This window comes from Chanodichthys erythropterus, chromosome 19, assembly GCF_024489055.1.
Source record: "Chanodichthys erythropterus isolate Z2021 chromosome 19, ASM2448905v1, whole genome shotgun sequence".
Lineage (NCBI taxonomy): Eukaryota > Metazoa > Chordata > Actinopteri > Cypriniformes > Xenocyprididae > Chanodichthys > Chanodichthys erythropterus.
In genome coordinates, this window is record NC_090239.1 from 19,913,585 (window position 1) to 19,929,366 (window position 15,782).

At 35.9% G+C, this 15,782-nt stretch overlaps 3 protein-coding genes across 4 annotated transcripts; 1 reads left to right on the forward strand and 2 right to left on the reverse strand.

The window, feature by feature from the left end:
• The first annotated feature begins 555 nt into the window (after positions 1-555).
• On the forward strand, positions 556-5,092 carry bricd5 (BRICHOS domain containing 5). The gene is made up of 6 exons (XM_067370317.1): positions 556-609; positions 1,012-1,140; positions 1,219-1,365; positions 1,444-1,551; positions 2,889-3,042; positions 4,944-5,092. The coding sequence occupies exons 1-6, from the start codon at positions 556-558 to the stop codon at positions 5,036-5,038; spliced, it is 687 nt and encodes a 228-aa protein (XP_067226418.1). The 3' UTR covers positions 5,039-5,092.
• A 254-nt stretch (positions 5,093-5,346) lies between these two features.
• mlst8 (MTOR associated protein, LST8 homolog (S. cerevisiae)) lies at positions 5,347-12,487 on the reverse strand. 2 transcript variants are annotated; one of them, XM_067369634.1, is made up of 9 exons: positions 12,377-12,472; positions 12,013-12,201; positions 8,834-8,885; positions 8,567-8,729; positions 8,412-8,487; positions 8,170-8,322; positions 7,624-7,748; positions 7,337-7,500; positions 5,347-5,812 (listed from the first exon to the last, which is right to left on the reverse strand). In XM_067369634.1, exons 2-9 carry the CDS (start codon positions 12,139-12,141, stop codon positions 5,694-5,696), a joined length of 981 nt encoding a protein of 326 aa, XP_067225735.1. In that variant the 5' UTR covers positions 12,142-12,201; positions 12,377-12,472; the 3' UTR covers positions 5,347-5,693. The 2 variants fall into 2 exon arrangements, with proteins under 2 accessions (XP_067225735.1, XP_067225734.1); XM_067369633.1 differs by having other exon boundaries at positions 5,348-5,812; positions 12,013-12,169; positions 12,377-12,487.
• A 196-nt stretch (positions 12,488-12,683) lies between these two features.
• meiob (meiosis specific with OB-fold) lies at positions 12,684-15,442 on the reverse strand. The gene is made up of 13 exons (XM_067369855.1): positions 15,377-15,442; positions 15,170-15,227; positions 14,962-15,093; positions 14,754-14,826; positions 14,458-14,653; positions 14,251-14,351; positions 14,118-14,170; positions 13,936-14,031; positions 13,725-13,823; positions 13,482-13,626; positions 13,213-13,399; positions 12,970-13,056; positions 12,684-12,896 (listed from the first exon to the last, which is right to left on the reverse strand). Exons 1-13 carry the CDS (start codon positions 15,440-15,442, stop codon positions 12,789-12,791), a joined length of 1,401 nt encoding a protein of 466 aa, XP_067225956.1. The 3' UTR covers positions 12,684-12,788.
• Between the last annotated feature and the right edge of the window lie 340 nt (positions 15,443-15,782).

Consider the following 15,782-nt stretch of genomic DNA (forward strand, 5'->3'; position numbering starts at 1 on the left):
CACCCTCACATAGTTCCAAACCTTCTGAGGAGCATAATAGAAGATAATGCAAGAAATTTTATTTTGAAACTTTTCGGTTACCATCATTTTTCAAAATGTCTTCTTTTGTGTTCCACAAAAGAAACGACGTATAGGTTTGGAACGACTTTGAGGGTGAGTAAAGGATGACAGAATTTTTATTTTTGGGTGGACTACCCTTGTAAGTAATGCGATTACTCTTCAATTTTTTCACTAAGGCCACAAATGAAGTTTTTAAAGTCACCTTGGTCAGTCAGCAGCCTAAGGGCAAGGCCAGTCGATGCCTTAAAACTGGCTCTGCGACGAAAAGCCCTGTCAGTGCTGATCTACCTGTCCCCTTTGTCTATTGTCTGGTATAGGGGTAGTCAGCCAGTGGGTTGGACTACCTGGTGTGAGGCAAGAGGTGGGGGGCAGAGGATGGCAGAGAGAAGTTAGACACCTATACTGCAAACTCTGCTGGTCAGTCTCAGTCATGAACATTGCCTTATACAGAAAAGAGTAAGACCGGTACCGTGAGGAGAAGTAAAACAGGGCAGAATGGTGAGGTGCTGGAAGCATTCAGAAGCCGGTCTGGAGGACCCACAGTGCATGGTGAGAGTTATATTGCTGTTTCCATTAGCAGTAAACATACTTCAGACTATACACTCTTGAAAATAAAACTTCTTTATTGGCATCTATGGTTCCATGAAGAAACTTAAAACCTTTCCATTGCGTAAACATTTTTTATATAGTGAAAAATGGTTCTTTTTAGAACTGTTCATTGAAAGGTTCTTTGGGGAAACCAAAATGGTTCTTCAATGGCTTTACTGCAAAACACCCTTTTGGAATTTTTATTTTTAAGAGTGTAGCACAAATATGTCAGTTTGTTTTTTGCTTAGCTCTTCTGTTTTATGTCTTGCTTATGTGTACAAGCCATAAATAGTGTTTAATGTGAATGTGCAGTGGCCTTAAATGTAACTCAGAGGGAGATGAATGTGTGTTTGGATTTTCTAGCACTGTGGTCCCATCAGCTCCTCCAGGGTTCCTCACAAAGTTCTCTGGTGCAGTCTGGCTGCCATGCTGCTCATTGTTATCATCGCTCTCAGTGTGACGGCACATCTAGGGCTTCAGCATAAAACACAAGTAAGAGTCCAAGCATTTCAAAATGTGAATATTTACAAGCTTTATTAAAGCACTGAAAACGAACCTTTTCCCACACAGTCTTCACTGCAGGTCGTCAGAATTCCCGATCACATGGGTGACTTGATCAATCAGTCGGCTCTGATTGACAAGCACAACAATGTAGTGACCTACTCTGTGACTTCCCATGTCAACTACACTTCCACAGTGATTTTTGACATGAGACATGTAAGACTCTTTTCTTTCTGCACAGATTAGGCTTTTCCTGTAAAAGCTCAGTTACATTTCCCTATCTCTCTTCCTCAGGGGTTGGTATGCTATAAACCTGACAACCAGGACAGCTGCTTTCTTCGCCGGATGGAAAGTTTGGATTACGAGAACGTGCAATCTCAACTAAACAAGTCAGAGCAACAGGTAAAGGATTTCTGCTTGTCGAGCATCCTAGTTTTGTGCTATAGACCAAAAGATCTGATGGTAACTTGCAGTATAACATTCTATTAAATATAGAATATATGTACACACACACACACACACACTACCATTCAAAAGTTTGGGGTCGATAAGTTGTATTAAAATGTTCAAAAGTGACAGTAAAGACTTTTAGAATGTTTAGAATGCTGTTTTTTGAAACTTTCTATTCATTGAAGAATCCTGAAAAAAAGACAATATGACGGTTTCCACAAAAAATAGGCTTTTTTTCAATATTGATAATAATAAGAAATGTTTCTTGAGCACCAAATCAGCATATTAGAATGATTTCTGAAGTATCATGTGACTGCTGAAAATTCGGCTTTGCCATCACAGGAATAAATCGATTCTCTTATTATTAATGAGAATGAATGAGAATGTCAAATGTGAATTGCTTCAGTGTATTTTACTGGATCACATTATGTCGGAAGCAGCAGCTTTAAAGACCCTATATGCCATATAAAACGTAAAGCTGGCTGGCAAATTTACTGACACTTGAACGCAGCTCCACCCCAGTGCTCTCGGATAGATTAGAGAGCTCTTTTGGCTGCTTTCTCCTCCGTGACTCCAGAAAGGGAGTAATGGACCGCACCAGCTCTGGAGGGTTTTAGTGTAGCCGAGTCCGAATTCCACAGAACATCTGATCCACCTTGGCTGGATCGCGTTACAGGATAGGACCACAGGGTGCACAATGGCCACTCTGTTGGCTTTTTCCTCTTATAAGTCACTACTAGAAAGACAGATCTCGCGTCCACAAACAGAGCAGAGACCTGTGCTGGACACACTTCTCTCAGCACTTAACAAGGAGATTCATGCGCTGGGTTATGATCTGTGCAGAATGGGATGGGCTGTTAAACAGATTAGTATCGCTGACCACTTAAAATCTTGGTCTCGGTTGAGATTTTTGCATCATTGCGTTTGATAAAAGCCATTAGAAAACTTTTTGGAAACTCAATCCATGGTCAATAGCCTTTTGAACAAGATTTCCAATTTTTGGTGCACAATGAGCTATTGAGAAGCATAAACTGCTTGTCGCAGGCTCGCTCAAGCATTACTCCGCTTTAACAAGCGTCTATCTGATCTCTCAGTGGAGTAAGTGGTGTAATTACAAATGCCTTTTGTACTAGTGGAAACACTTAAAACCCCTCAAGACACAATTATACGTTTAGGAATTATACAGTGTATGAGTTCACATAGGAACAATGTGGTGAGTCTGTATCACACCATTAGAGGATAATTTACTCTGCAATGATATACAGTGAGATTTGTGATGATTCTCACAGGTCCGTCAGGTCTGGGTGGTGGGAAATCAGACTGAAAAACATACAGAGTTTTTGGGAGTGCTGCCCAGCAGTCGTGTTGAAGCTTCCACCCTTCAAGAACCTCTTCAGTCCCTCTGTCAGCAGGCCTCTGTGTACTGGACTAGACGATCTGATGGTAAGATTTATTCATCAAAGAATTTATTCAATCAAAGTATAACAGTGTCCACAATTAGGCAGCACAACTGTTTTTAATAATGTTTCTTAAGCATATTAGAATGATTTCTGAAGCATCGTGTGACACTGAAGAATGGCTTCTTGCCCTTGTTTTCTTGTTGAAGATGAGGAATCATGTAAAACTATTTGAATGTTCCATAAACCTAATCTAGACTTTTCTCTATGATATATGTGACTATGTGACTTTCTTTGGATTTCCCCATTCCCTGTTTCTCTCTCCTTTTTACTTCTTTTGCTTTGTGCAACATTTGCAAACTGTGCCCCTCCACAGTAAATGGGGCCAATTTTTTATTCAGAAATAAGGCATGTAATTCTAGATATATATGGCTGGTTTCACAAGGCTTAAGTCTATCCCAGACTAAAATCCACGTTTTGACTGAAAGCAACTTGTACTGACATATCTTAAAATATATCAATGCCATTGTTTTGTCTCAAGATGCACACCAGTAATGTTTTTTTCTAAGAAAAGTTTATAAAAGCTACTTAAATGTCCTAATTGAACTAATCCTGACTTAATCTAAATCCTGTCTGTGAAACCGGGCCATAAACGCTTAAATTAAACCTTCATTCTTCAGTTAAAATGAGATAATGATATAACTTTATATGATGTAACTTTACACTGAAATCATGTTAAAGGGTTAGTTCACCCAAAAATGAAAATTCTGTCATTTATTACTCACCCTTATGCCGTTCCACACCCGTAAGACCTTTGTTAATCATCGGAACACAAATTAAGATATTTTTGTTGAAATCCGATGGCTCAGTGAGGCCTTCATAGGGAGCAATGACACTTCCTCTCTCAAGATCCATAAAGGTACTAAAAACATTTAAATCAGTTCATGTGAGTACACTGGTTCAATATTAATATTATAAAGCGATGAGAATATTTTTGGTACGCCAAAAAAAACAAAATAACGACTTATATAGTGATGGCCGAATTCAAAACACTGCTTCAGGAAGATTCAGAGCATAAATGAATCAGCATGTCGAATCAGCGTTTCGGAGCTCCAAAGTCACGTGATTTCAGCAGTTTGACACGCGATCCGAATCATGATTTGATACGCTGATTCATTATGCTCTAAAGCTTCCTGAAGCAGTGTTTTGAAATCGGCCATCACTAAATAAGTCGTAATTTCGTTTTTTTGGCATACCAAAAATATTCTCGTCGCTTTATAATATTAATATTGAACCACTGTACTCACATGAACTGATTTAAATATGTTTGTAGTACATTAATGGATCTTGAGAGATGAAATGTCATTGCTGGCTATGGAGGCCTCACTGAGTCATCGGCAAATCAACAAAAATATCTTAATTTGTGTTCCAAAGATTAACAAAGGTCTTACAGGTGTGGAACGGCATAAGGGTGAGTAATAAATGACAGAATTTTCATTTTTGGGTGAACTAACCCTTTAAAAGCATATAGTTTACATTTTGTTGCTCTACTGCTGAAACAGCGAGTACTTTGCAAATGCAAATTCTACAAAAAAGGAGAAAATGAATTTTAGTGGTAATCACTACCATAAATGCTATACAGAGCTAAAATTGTACTGAACCCAGAATATTTCTTTAAATAAAATGTTAAAATATAGTGTGAATTTTGTAACAAGAGAATGTACAGAAGACATTGCATAAATAGCTAAGAACATTCTGTGTTGCTCTATAAAGAGCGCAGTGTGACAGAAACCTAATCCAGACGTCCAGTGAGATGGAGTTGTGACCTTTTTAGAGTTACATCCAGCAGAGCATGAACAAGGAACAGGACATTGATTATGATTGGCATCGGCACATCTATAGAAATAAGAACCTTGAGATTTCTTTCCTTTTTTTTTTTCCCTGAAGGTCCCGGGAAACAAAGACTTATTTACTTCTGCATCGACATCTGCTTTCCCAGCAACATTTGTGTTTCTGTGTGTTTCTACTACCTGCCAGAGTGAAATTCCACTGACGGTGTACCAGCATACGCCAGGGAAACAAACAAATGTGTTGACGTCAATGAGAGCAACTGGAAAGGCTAAACAAATGCCATATTTAATGCCCATCTGGCAACGAACCATCAGAATCATCTTGTCATGTTATCTGCTAAATCCTTATCTTCATCTTCTCTTGTATTTAGCCCCATTTTTGCAGTGGTTTGAACATGACTTGGCTCAAAGACTCACTCCAGCTCTTGTAACCTGATGCAGACGAGTAATGGAAAACACTGCTGGTCTACAATAAAGCACTATTGTGTTCAGTCACTCATATATTTTAATACAAGGAGGGAATTATTCAGTGATGTCTGGACAATAATCAAAAGCTAAATGTATTCAGATTGTGTTACTGTAACATTTATTGACAAAAAACACGTGTGGATGCATACAAATACTGGGTATATGCAACAAAGTATTTGTATCCCACCATACATTTGAATTAGCAATGATAAGGATACAACATTTGGACAGTTTTTTGCTCAGTCTTCATCATCAAAGCCATTGTGGGTTATCATTAATGCAGCAAGTCCATTTAATACCATAAGGATGGTTCATAGATGAAGATGTTGGGTGTTATGATAGCTACAGCTACCATAGCAGAATGAGTTTCTTCGGCATACTATCCAAGCACACTGTCATTGAAGGCCAAACACACCACAGCCTTCTGATGGCCGCTGTACTCCCGTTTGATCTCTCCGGTCTCCACACACCACAGACGTGCCAGGTTATCAGAGGAGGCTGAAAACATATAAACAGGAAGGCTTAAAATGATTCCACTGAGAACAACATACAGTACAGTTGCGAAAGAAGAATGAAAAAGCACATGAGCTCGCACATGACGTGGGGAAAAAAATTATATATATACGCAAGCAAGTTTTAAATTTGTTTCCTCGTTTTAGGGAAATCATGTGCATGATATAATAATTTGTTCCCTCATTTTACTAAATCATGGCCAAATTGCAATAATTCATTCGCTTGTTTTAGTTAAATAAAAACGAAGAAATTAAATTTATACAACGTGGCCATAATTTACTAAAACAAGGTTGCATAAAATCCTTAGACTAGTTTTAAAAGTCAGTCATCTAGTTTTTTTCTTCAAAACTGGTCCTAGTCTTTTACATAAAATGGTCAACATGGTGGCTAAGTTTATGCAACTGGCCCCAAGTTTTCTATGTTCTTTGGTTTGAGTTCACCTTACAGTGGCTCAATGATGCTAAGATCCAGTTTTCTCACTTAGTTAGGATAGTTGAGGGACTCATACAAAAGGCTGCCAGAAATGATATATGCTCAAGGAGGCAACAAACAATAAGAAAGAGGAAGTAAACTTCTGAACATAATAATTTGCATAAAGTATTTTTTATCTTGTGGAACATAATTTATGGCAGAATACAACAACAACCACAAAACCCAACAAATACAAAGAAACAAAATAATCTACTACGCTGCGTCTACACCAGACACGAACGGCATGATGCGACAAAAGCCATTATAATCAGTACCGATGCTGTCAACACTGGATGCGGTGCGGCACAACACAACAAATTCCCGACAGTATAATGATGCATGGTGTAATATGATTTTGACGTACTTCAAGCTCTCGCACTACTTCTGACACAAAGAAAAAAGGGATTTGCAACAGTTGCTTTGTCACGTCCAATGTAGACAGCCTCAAGCTGTTGTGGCACAGCAAGTGTAGACACAGTTATTTAAAAAGAATAAAAAGAACATCTAAAAGATTGGGGCCCACTTTATATTAAATGTCTTTAACTACTTTGTACTAAACTTTAAATTAATAGTTTGATACAATGCACTTATTGTGTACAAACATGTTTTTACATTGTACTTGTATTTAAAAAAAATACCTGAATGTAGTTAAATCTGTAATTACACTGTTGATCCTTCCCTTAGCCCTACACCCTTAAACCTAACCATACCACAAAACCTTTATTTTATGTATCCAAGAAAGAACTAAGTAATATAAGGTAACTAAATGGGACTATGTTTAGGGGTAGTTTAAGGATCAGTACCTAGTTATTACCCAGTTACTACAATAAGTACATAGTATGTATATGTAGAACACCTACCACTAAACCTGTCCCTAACCTTACCCATATCCCACCTCAATAACAGCAAAAGTGTACATAGAGGTTAAAGACACCTAATATAAAGTGGGACCAAAGATTCTACAATGAATATGTAAACTTATGAGCTTCTCATATTAGTAAAACACTATATGTATGTTGATGAGAGCCCTGTGTTCACCTGTAACTATGTACTGCGAATCTCCAGAGAAGGCACAATCCCACATCCAACCTCGGGACGTCTCTCCAGGGTTGTTACTCTTAATACTCAACTCTGTCATTAGAGAAAAGTTGGAGGTTCTCCAAATTTTACAGGTCTGGTCAGCAGAGCATGTGGCTAGTAATCTAGTAAAGAGATAAAAAAATGATGCATTGATTTGTATATTAGTTGTAAACAAGAATCAACTATTTTATTTTTTTCACTGTTTTCCCATTATTCCCCAGATTAGTGTTTTGCAAGACACTCACGTGGAATCTGGGCTGAATTTGCAGCGTAATGAGTAGCGTTTGTGGGCAGGGATCTTGGTCTTGGGTATTAGTTGTGTCACCTCATCACCTATTCCTCCAGCCAAATTCCACACATAACAGTTGCCCTACAGTGAAAGACAAATAAACCAAATCTTACCAACCTCAACTAAATGGTTCAGATATAATATGAATATATGCAGTACACATCAGCACAGCTTAATTAGCAATATTGAAGATTTAAAGTGTTAGTTCACCCAAAAATTTAAATTCTTTCAAGGGTTCCTCCATTAAGTGCATATTCACCCAAAACTCTGGCAGTTCTAAAGCGATCATATGGATTTCTTTTACGATCTCTTTATAAACGTTTTAAAGAATCAGAGTTTTGAGTGAATAAACATTCAATGGAGAGATAGAAATTTCTCAGATTTCATTAAAAATATGTTTATTGGTGTTCCAAATATGAACAAAAGTCTTAGAAAAGAAAGAATAATGAATTTTCATTTTTTGGGTAAACTATCATTTTAAGGACTGTTATTGGTTACTGACCGAGCTGTTGACTGCAGCCATATAACTGGCATCAGGATCGATATGGACTGAATTCACAGACACATCTGGCTCTGGGATGAGCTGTTCATTGTGGTCTGTTTTCAAATCCCATATATGGATAACGCCACTTTGGTCCCCAACGATTAATTCAGCCTAAAGCAAAATAAAGAAAATTTACTTGATTGTTTGACTGGTTTTATTGTGAGCATCAGTAGCAGATAACGAAATATTATCCAACTGACCTGATTGGGATGAAGACACACACAATTAATAGGTGCATTGACTTGAAATATTCTTTGGCACTGTAGGTTCCTTGACCTGAATGAAAACAGTACTTAAGTAACACTTAAAACATCTCTAAACAGACTGTATACATACAGCAAAAAGCTTTCGCTACCTTAGGTCCCAGATGCGAGCCATGCAGTCTTCTCCACCCGTGTACATCCACCGACCATCCTCGTGAAAGCCGACTGACGTGATGTTCTTACTGACACCGTCGTAATTGATCACAGGGTTTGGATTATTAGAGTTTAAGTCATACATGCGTATGTGTTGATAACCTGAAATGCAAGAATAAAAGTACAGTGTGAAAGGAACAAAAGAAAAAAAAAAAGGGTTGCAATATTTATAGCTTTATACATAATGAGGCTCATGCTGAACTTACCAGCAGCAGCAATCATGCTTCTATCAGGTGTTACTTCAAGGGAATTTACCTGCTGGTGTTTGAGTTAAGCATCTTTAAAGTATTTTGTGTTTAAAAAAAAAAAAAAAAATCAGAATGTTTTAATACACTTAATCAGAGGTTATTTGCAATTAAATGAAAATTTTATATATTTTAAATGTATTAAATGCAATTAGTTTTTACAATGTTTGACCCACGTAAGTAGGACTTGAGTATATTTTTATATGTAATTTCATAATTACATCTATTGACTTTCAAATATGGTTAAAGTGTATAGTAACATTTTATTTTATAGTGTCATTGTTACACGTTACATGCAGTTACTGTAGTAATAACTATAAATTATGCATAATTATATGCAATTAACTCTAAACCAAACCCTCATCCTGAACATAAGTCTATAGTAAGTACATGTAGTTAATTATTATTACTTAAATACTGATACCTTAAAATAAAATGTAACCAAATAAAGTGTAACCAAGTGTACTTCTGAATGTACTGACAGGCATTTATGATAACTAAAATACACACTTGTATTATATATTGAAATAAACTGTTATTTCTACTGAAACATGTTTGTCATCTATTTAAATATATTTGTAATGATGAAGTTGCAATTTAGTACATTTAAATTACATTATACTAGTACCGAATAACACACTTCAGTTAAAATTATAATCAAGTACTTTACGTGCTGTTAGTCAACTCTTTAAAATAACTGTAAACCACAACAAAAGATTATTAAAACATAATGCTTCAAAATGCACTTTGAAGGAAATCTTTGATTACACTATTTTATGGTGACTTTGTTACCATGTAATTATACTACTTATATAATTACATAAAAGTATTATATAAGTAATGTAAGTAGGCTAATATTAATTAACATGTTCTTACTGTAGGGTTGTGGTTAGGAATAGGGTTGGGTTATTTAAGTTACATGTAATTATGCATAGTTTGCTGTTAATACTACAGTAAGTACATGTAACAAGGACACAAAAAGTGTTACCAAAACTTCTAATTTGACATTAATACAAAGTGCACTTTTTAAAAGTGTACTTAAGTGTGTTAATAACCATAGTCATGAAATTGTACTTTCTTTAAGTATTTCAGAAATATTATATTATCTGAGTCATTCTACGAAACGGGTGCCATTTCCACTTTGCATTTTTCAAAATTTTCATTATGAACAAACTTTTTTTTTTTTAAACAAACCTACAAATTGAAAGATATGTTAATCCTGCAAAAAACATATTTTCCCACCTCAGGCACAAAATCTTTATTAATATTATCCTTTTATTCAGGCAAGGAAGCCATTCTTGTACCACCCCGTCACAGACAATATGTATGCTATTGGAGTAGTAAAACAAGAAATAGATTTCTAAAATCCAATGTTTTCCTAATAGAAAAATGTCCCTTTTTTGGAAACCATCAATAGAAAGTCTGTAATTTAATATGTATATTTTTTATTTTAAGATTTTTAATCATGAAACATGAATTTTACCTTATATAGCCTCATTGTTTGTACTAAAAAAAATGAATTTACTTAAAAAATACAAATAAAGTTACATTTATCTGATCAGTCCACACAACAAGAACATCATTGTTTCTGTAAATCGTATTTTAATCGTATTTTAATACACATTTTAATACACCTCATCCATTTTACATTGTTTGTTCTATAGATTGTCTTATTGTTTGTAACCCTGTTGACTGTTCTTTTTTGCATACTCTGTGCAGCACTTTGGTCGACTTTGGTTGTTTTAAATGTGCTATATAAATAAACATTGTATTGTATTGTATTGTATCATTCAACATTAATTTATGTAATATTTCATTTTCTTTCCATAAACCTTTAACAAAATGACCCTGTGACGGGGTGGTAACTGATGTGACGGGGTGGTATGGACAAAGTGTTACTCTATATGATCTGCTGGTTTTAAACTTTAAAAACTGGAGGAGGGGAGACCTTCAAATTGAGTAAAAAGTGTGTGAGTGAGTGAGTGAATGAGTGAATTAATGAACCAAACAGTGTTGCCAAGTCTGTGTTTTTCCTGCGAAATTGGGCTAGGCTACTTTTACACTGTTGCCGCAGGTTGTTTTTCATGTCCACGGGTTCAAGCGAGCCCAAATAACATGATATTTAGCTCTTGGAATGCACATTTTACCAAAGGAACCCTGCCAAAAAAAAAAAAAAAAAAAACCCGCCAGAATGTGATTTTTATCAGGGGACATTTTAGGATAACATTTACCACCCCGTCACATACCATGGTATTTGACGGGGTGGTAAATGTCATCCCAAAATGTCCGCAAATTTCCCAAGTTTCTCAACTAGCATACATGCATTCAATCTGAAATATAATTATCTTTGTATTAATAATAATAAAAAAAAATAATAAACAGTTTTACCTGTCTATTTTGCGTGACGGGGTGGTAAGTTTAAGCTTGACGGGCCCTGCCTAACATGAAAAAGCAACTAATAAACAATGTAAAAAGATTGTACATAGTTGCCTGCTTTTGTTGTTGGTGGCTATAAGGCTCAAATGATGTTACTTAGGCTTTGTGATGTCATTTAAAGGAACAGAGCATTATTTATAGATAAAACAAGTTAGTGTGACGGGGTGGTAAGTCAAACTGAGGGACGTACACAAATCATAAAATATTTACAAAAAAAATGTTTATTGTGAATAAATATATTTTGTGTAAATAGGGAAAAATCCTGAAAATAGTATATGTTTGAAAAAAATATATAACTAATTTGGTTATATTTTAGATGTCATGGCAAATGTCATGTTGGTTAACACGGACATGTGAAATTGGCTGTGTAATAATGAAAAATTATTAAAAATAGTATGTCAGTCTTCAAAAAAACCATTTGATCATATATCATGTCAAAAAGAACACTTGAATTAATAACTTTAAGCTTTGGAAACAGACTTTGGGACATATTTTGTGCTTTATGCATCTGATCAAATGTTGCGGACCCACATGGCACCCGTTTCGTAGAATGACTCATCTACAAGTACAGTTATTTTATACTTTTTTTACATTTTGAAGTACAATACAATTGTACATTCAATATAATTAAGTGCACTTCTTTTTCACAACTGAAGGTCATGGCTATGTATCTGCAAGGCAACGCTCTTGTTCGTGAAGGATACAGAGTCCTGGTGCTGGACGGTTCTTGTGCAGATGCCACTGTGAGCCTGCCAGAATCTGACGGTGTGATCATAACCAGCAGTGGCGAGAATCACCGGATCACTGCCGACGGTGCCTTGATTCACATTCATGATGAACTCAATCCAGACCTAACGACAGCTTCGCAGGAGAATGACTTGTTTTAGCTGTGGCTGTTGAAACTTCATTAATGTAACGTTACCTCGATGCGTTTTAATGTACTTGTTTCTGTAAATCGTTTGTGTTGACAACAAGATTAAGAGAATAAACCGTTGCGATAGCTTACATATTTTAGGGTGCTAAAATGATCTGAAAGATACAACTGGACAAAAAAACCCTTGTTCTTACCTGAATAATGCACGAGGAATCCGATTAGATAAATGTAAAACTATGGTCTCAACAGCGAAAAGATCATTATTTACAAATGTCAAACCTAAGCGGCGCTCCATCCAAAACAGCCCTCACAGAAACAAATCTATAATAAAAGGTTCCGAGCCAGCAGTGTTCAGTATTCATTGCTTTTATTTGGTAAAGCAGTTAAACAAAATTAGTTTGAAACAAACATACATAAATCAAGTTAATTAATTCAAAGACCAGTTACAATACAATGAAATCAAATGTAACATTCAAAAAATACATATATTAGTCTCTACATCTGCATTTGAACCAAAGTAAATTTAATACAAGTTGGCCTATAGTTTATTTGATTTCACATGAGGAACCATGCTGTGTCACTTTGTTTCTTTGTTGCAAAACAGAATTAAACCACAAAGGATGCGAGGCTTTGCTTCACTTCTACAGGGTCAGCGAGTGCACATGACAAAATTCTTGCCCTCATCCCACTTCTGCTTCTAGGAGATGGAAGAACCTGCAATTTGGAAAGAAGATTAAATTACACCCTTAAATATTCAATTTTCAAAATTAGTGGCAACATGATTAACCTTTAGATAAATTTTGCATCTCTCCAGAAGGAACTTCCACTGAAGAGTTGTCCTTTGAGACTCCGACAGGCACAAAAAAGCTTCTGTCTGTCAAGAAAAAAATATTTTACTTTTATTCTCTACAGTACATACAGACAATTTATACACACACACACATATATATATATATATATATATATATATATATATATATATATATATATATATATATATATATATAATGTAAGTATTAGATGTGCTCACTTTATAGCCCAGGGTTTTCTCAGCCACTGTGCCTGCCAAGCTGCACGACTGCACTGTCCCAGTGTGATCACTGATGTCCAGCAGCAGATCAAAGCCTTCGGTAGCCTGGAGCAGTTGTCCTTGATTTGGACAGGCATCATTGGAACATGTCTGGATCTCCTCATTGATTCGAAATTTGCATTTGGCACTAGTGCAGAAATTATTTATTAAAACTCAGGCTTGTGAACAATAGGTCATTGTACAAAACTGTCAAAGACTTGCACACTTACCATTTCTTGCGTATGACTTTGGAGATGGAGGAACTTAGATCAAGAGTTGTGATGAATCCATATATTATGCAATGAAAGCCATCAGCATGTTCTTGACTTCTGGCTTTCAGTTGCTTGACTGTCAGAACATCACTAATGGAATCCACTGAGAAATATGTAAGGATACAATTTTACTGTGTGTTACTCTATGAGCTACACTACACATACTACATTGTCTAGATGCATATGGATCAAATGACTTACATGGCACATCATCACCTGAGAGGATGTCTTGGTCATCCAGTCCTCCGGCTTCTAACAGTTCCCTTATAAACGTGTACAGCCGGTTGGCTTCCGCTGTGTCTAGAATGCAATTGAAAGAATTTAAGGATTTTATCGATAATGTCCGACTGTTGAAATATTTCAATTGTAAGTTTTTAAATAGATTCTTTAATCTAGCATGTCACATCACTACCAGGGTTGACGGTAATGATTGTTTTTGAGGTCGCTGTTGCTATCATACAATTACGAAAAGTGTCAAAGGTGATGCGAGCATCTGCAATAAACAGCACTGAGAAAAAAATAAGTGCAATTAATTAAATTCACCACATATTATCAATTGCAATTGAAAAATAAACAGACAAATAAACATATTACCTGTTTCTCTTTGTGTCAGTGTTTGCACCAGGCGAATAGTCTCTTTATCCCAACTGGATGAAAAAAGTGATGAAATCACTTTGTGTTGTTGTTTGTTTTTAAAATCATACTGAATTAATGAAATTTTACTCACCACACTAATGGAAATGATTTCCCAGTGTCATCAAAGAGCTTTATTTCTAGCCTCTGTCCTTTGCGTCCATCAGATTTTGTGAAGAATTTCTCCTCTCCAACCTTTGGATAACAAAATCTTAATCACTAAAAAGGAACTATGCATCTGCAGGGTGAAAAATTACCTTTTTCTGTGAGGAGGGCTGGCAGTATATTGTTGGAATCTAACCGATTGCACAGCTGCTAGAATGTTAATAATGTGTCCATCCAGACTCTGTCCATTTGCAGTAATGTCTCCCAATGAATAGAAGTCCCTTGGGTCTTTAATTGGCATGTGGAATAGCGGCAGAATCCTGGCCTCCGTTTCTAAATCTGAGCATATCCTAATGCTTGAGTGAGTCTCTGTTACCAACAGCCTGCAGGTACTGAGATGAAATATGTTTATGTATCACTTACAAATACAGTATCATACAGAATATTTATAAAGATGTGATTTTTCATTTTGTTCTTTTATCTATTTTTTACCTGGGTGTTGAAGGGCAAAATCTTTCTTCTTTTTCATAGTCTTTGGTCACAACGAGGGGATTTTCAATTATAACTAAAACAGAAGATGCTATTTTGGCTCACAGATTTACTTCAATGCAGTTCATATTACTATAAGTGTTTTTATATTGCATATTAGAATTTAGTTTTGTTAACACAAGGAAGTGACATTACTACTGCTAAATCTCACCACAATCCCCAATCTGAAAGCGACTGCTCAGTCCTTGGACATATTCCCCATTTCCCCATGCAGACACATTGATAAAATGTTCTGGTGAATCTTTTATGGTGAAGCTAAATGTGAACCTTTCAGAGCCAACATCTGAAAAAAAAAGAAAATAATGTTTAAATAATAAATAAAATAAAATGGAAACAGGAAATATATCATGGTAACCCACTTTTCCGGTCTGGAAATCCTCTTGAATCTGTTTTTCCAATTATTACTCCAACCACCTTCTGGAAAATGAACAAAAAGGCCTAATTTTTCGAATTTACAACATATTCCTTACAGGCATTTAAAGGGCATTTTTGTTAAAAGCAGTTATTCATTCAAATTAAGATATCACCATAACCAGGCACTCATATTTGCCTGCACAAGTTCTCACCGAGTGTGTGATGTTTATGTTTAGGTCACATATTGGCACGTACATTTGTACTGGAGCGTACGCCATTTTCATCTCTGTAAACAACATTGACACAACGGAAAAACACACTCATTACTAAATAATTCCAATAATATCCAACTAGCAAATGAGTTATCAAAAAAGCTAGCAACATTCCTATCGACCTGACGAACTAACGCTGAGGTAAAAGTTTCGCTGCTAATTGTTCCTTCATTTGTAACCTGTATGACTCGTTATATAATTCAGAAACTTGTTAAATAATTGTTAATCAACTTGTTATTATTCGTTAAGCTTAACAACCTTTAGTAACCACTGTGGGAAATCTCTCTCTTCATACAAAGTCAACAGCTCTCGGAGAATGAAGCGGGTCTCTCTCTCGAGCTGATGA

Excerpts from the sequence above, each read along its gene's own strand:
- bricd5 (XM_067370317.1), top strand. The coding sequence starts at position 556 with ATGGTGAGGTGCTGGAAGCATTCAGAAGCCGGTCTGGAGGACCCACAG. Across the intron at positions 1,366-1,443 it reads TGATTTTTGACATGAGACAT|GGGTTGGTATGCTATAAACC; the intron begins GTAAGACTCTTT and ends TCTCTTCCTCAG. Across the intron at positions 1,552-2,888 it reads TAAACAAGTCAGAGCAACAG|GTCCGTCAGGTCTGGGTGGT; the intron begins GTAAAGGATTTC and ends TGATTCTCACAG.
- mlst8 (XM_067369634.1), bottom strand. The coding sequence starts at position 12,141 with ATGAATGTGAATCAAGGCACCGTCGGCAGTGATCCGGTGATTCTCGCC. Across the intron at positions 8,730-8,833 it reads AAGCATGATTGCTGCTGCTG|GTTATCAACACATACGCATG; the intron begins GTAAGTTCAGCA and ends CTTGCATTTCAG. Across the intron at positions 8,488-8,566 it reads GCTCGCATCTGGGACCTAAG|GTCAAGGAACCTACAGTGCC; the intron begins GTAGCGAAAGCT and ends GTTTTCATTCAG.
- meiob (XM_067369855.1), bottom strand. The coding sequence starts at position 15,442 with ATGGCGTACGCTCCAGTACAAATGTACGTGCCAATATGTGACCTAAAC. Across the intron at positions 14,352-14,457 it reads TTCTAGCAGCTGTGCAATCG|GTTGGAGAGGAGAAATTCTT; the intron begins GTTAGATTCCAA and ends TGTTATCCAAAG. Across the intron at positions 13,400-13,481 it reads AAAGTCATACGCAAGAAATG|TGCCAAATGCAAATTTCGAA; the intron begins GTAAGTGTGCAA and ends TTTCTGCACTAG.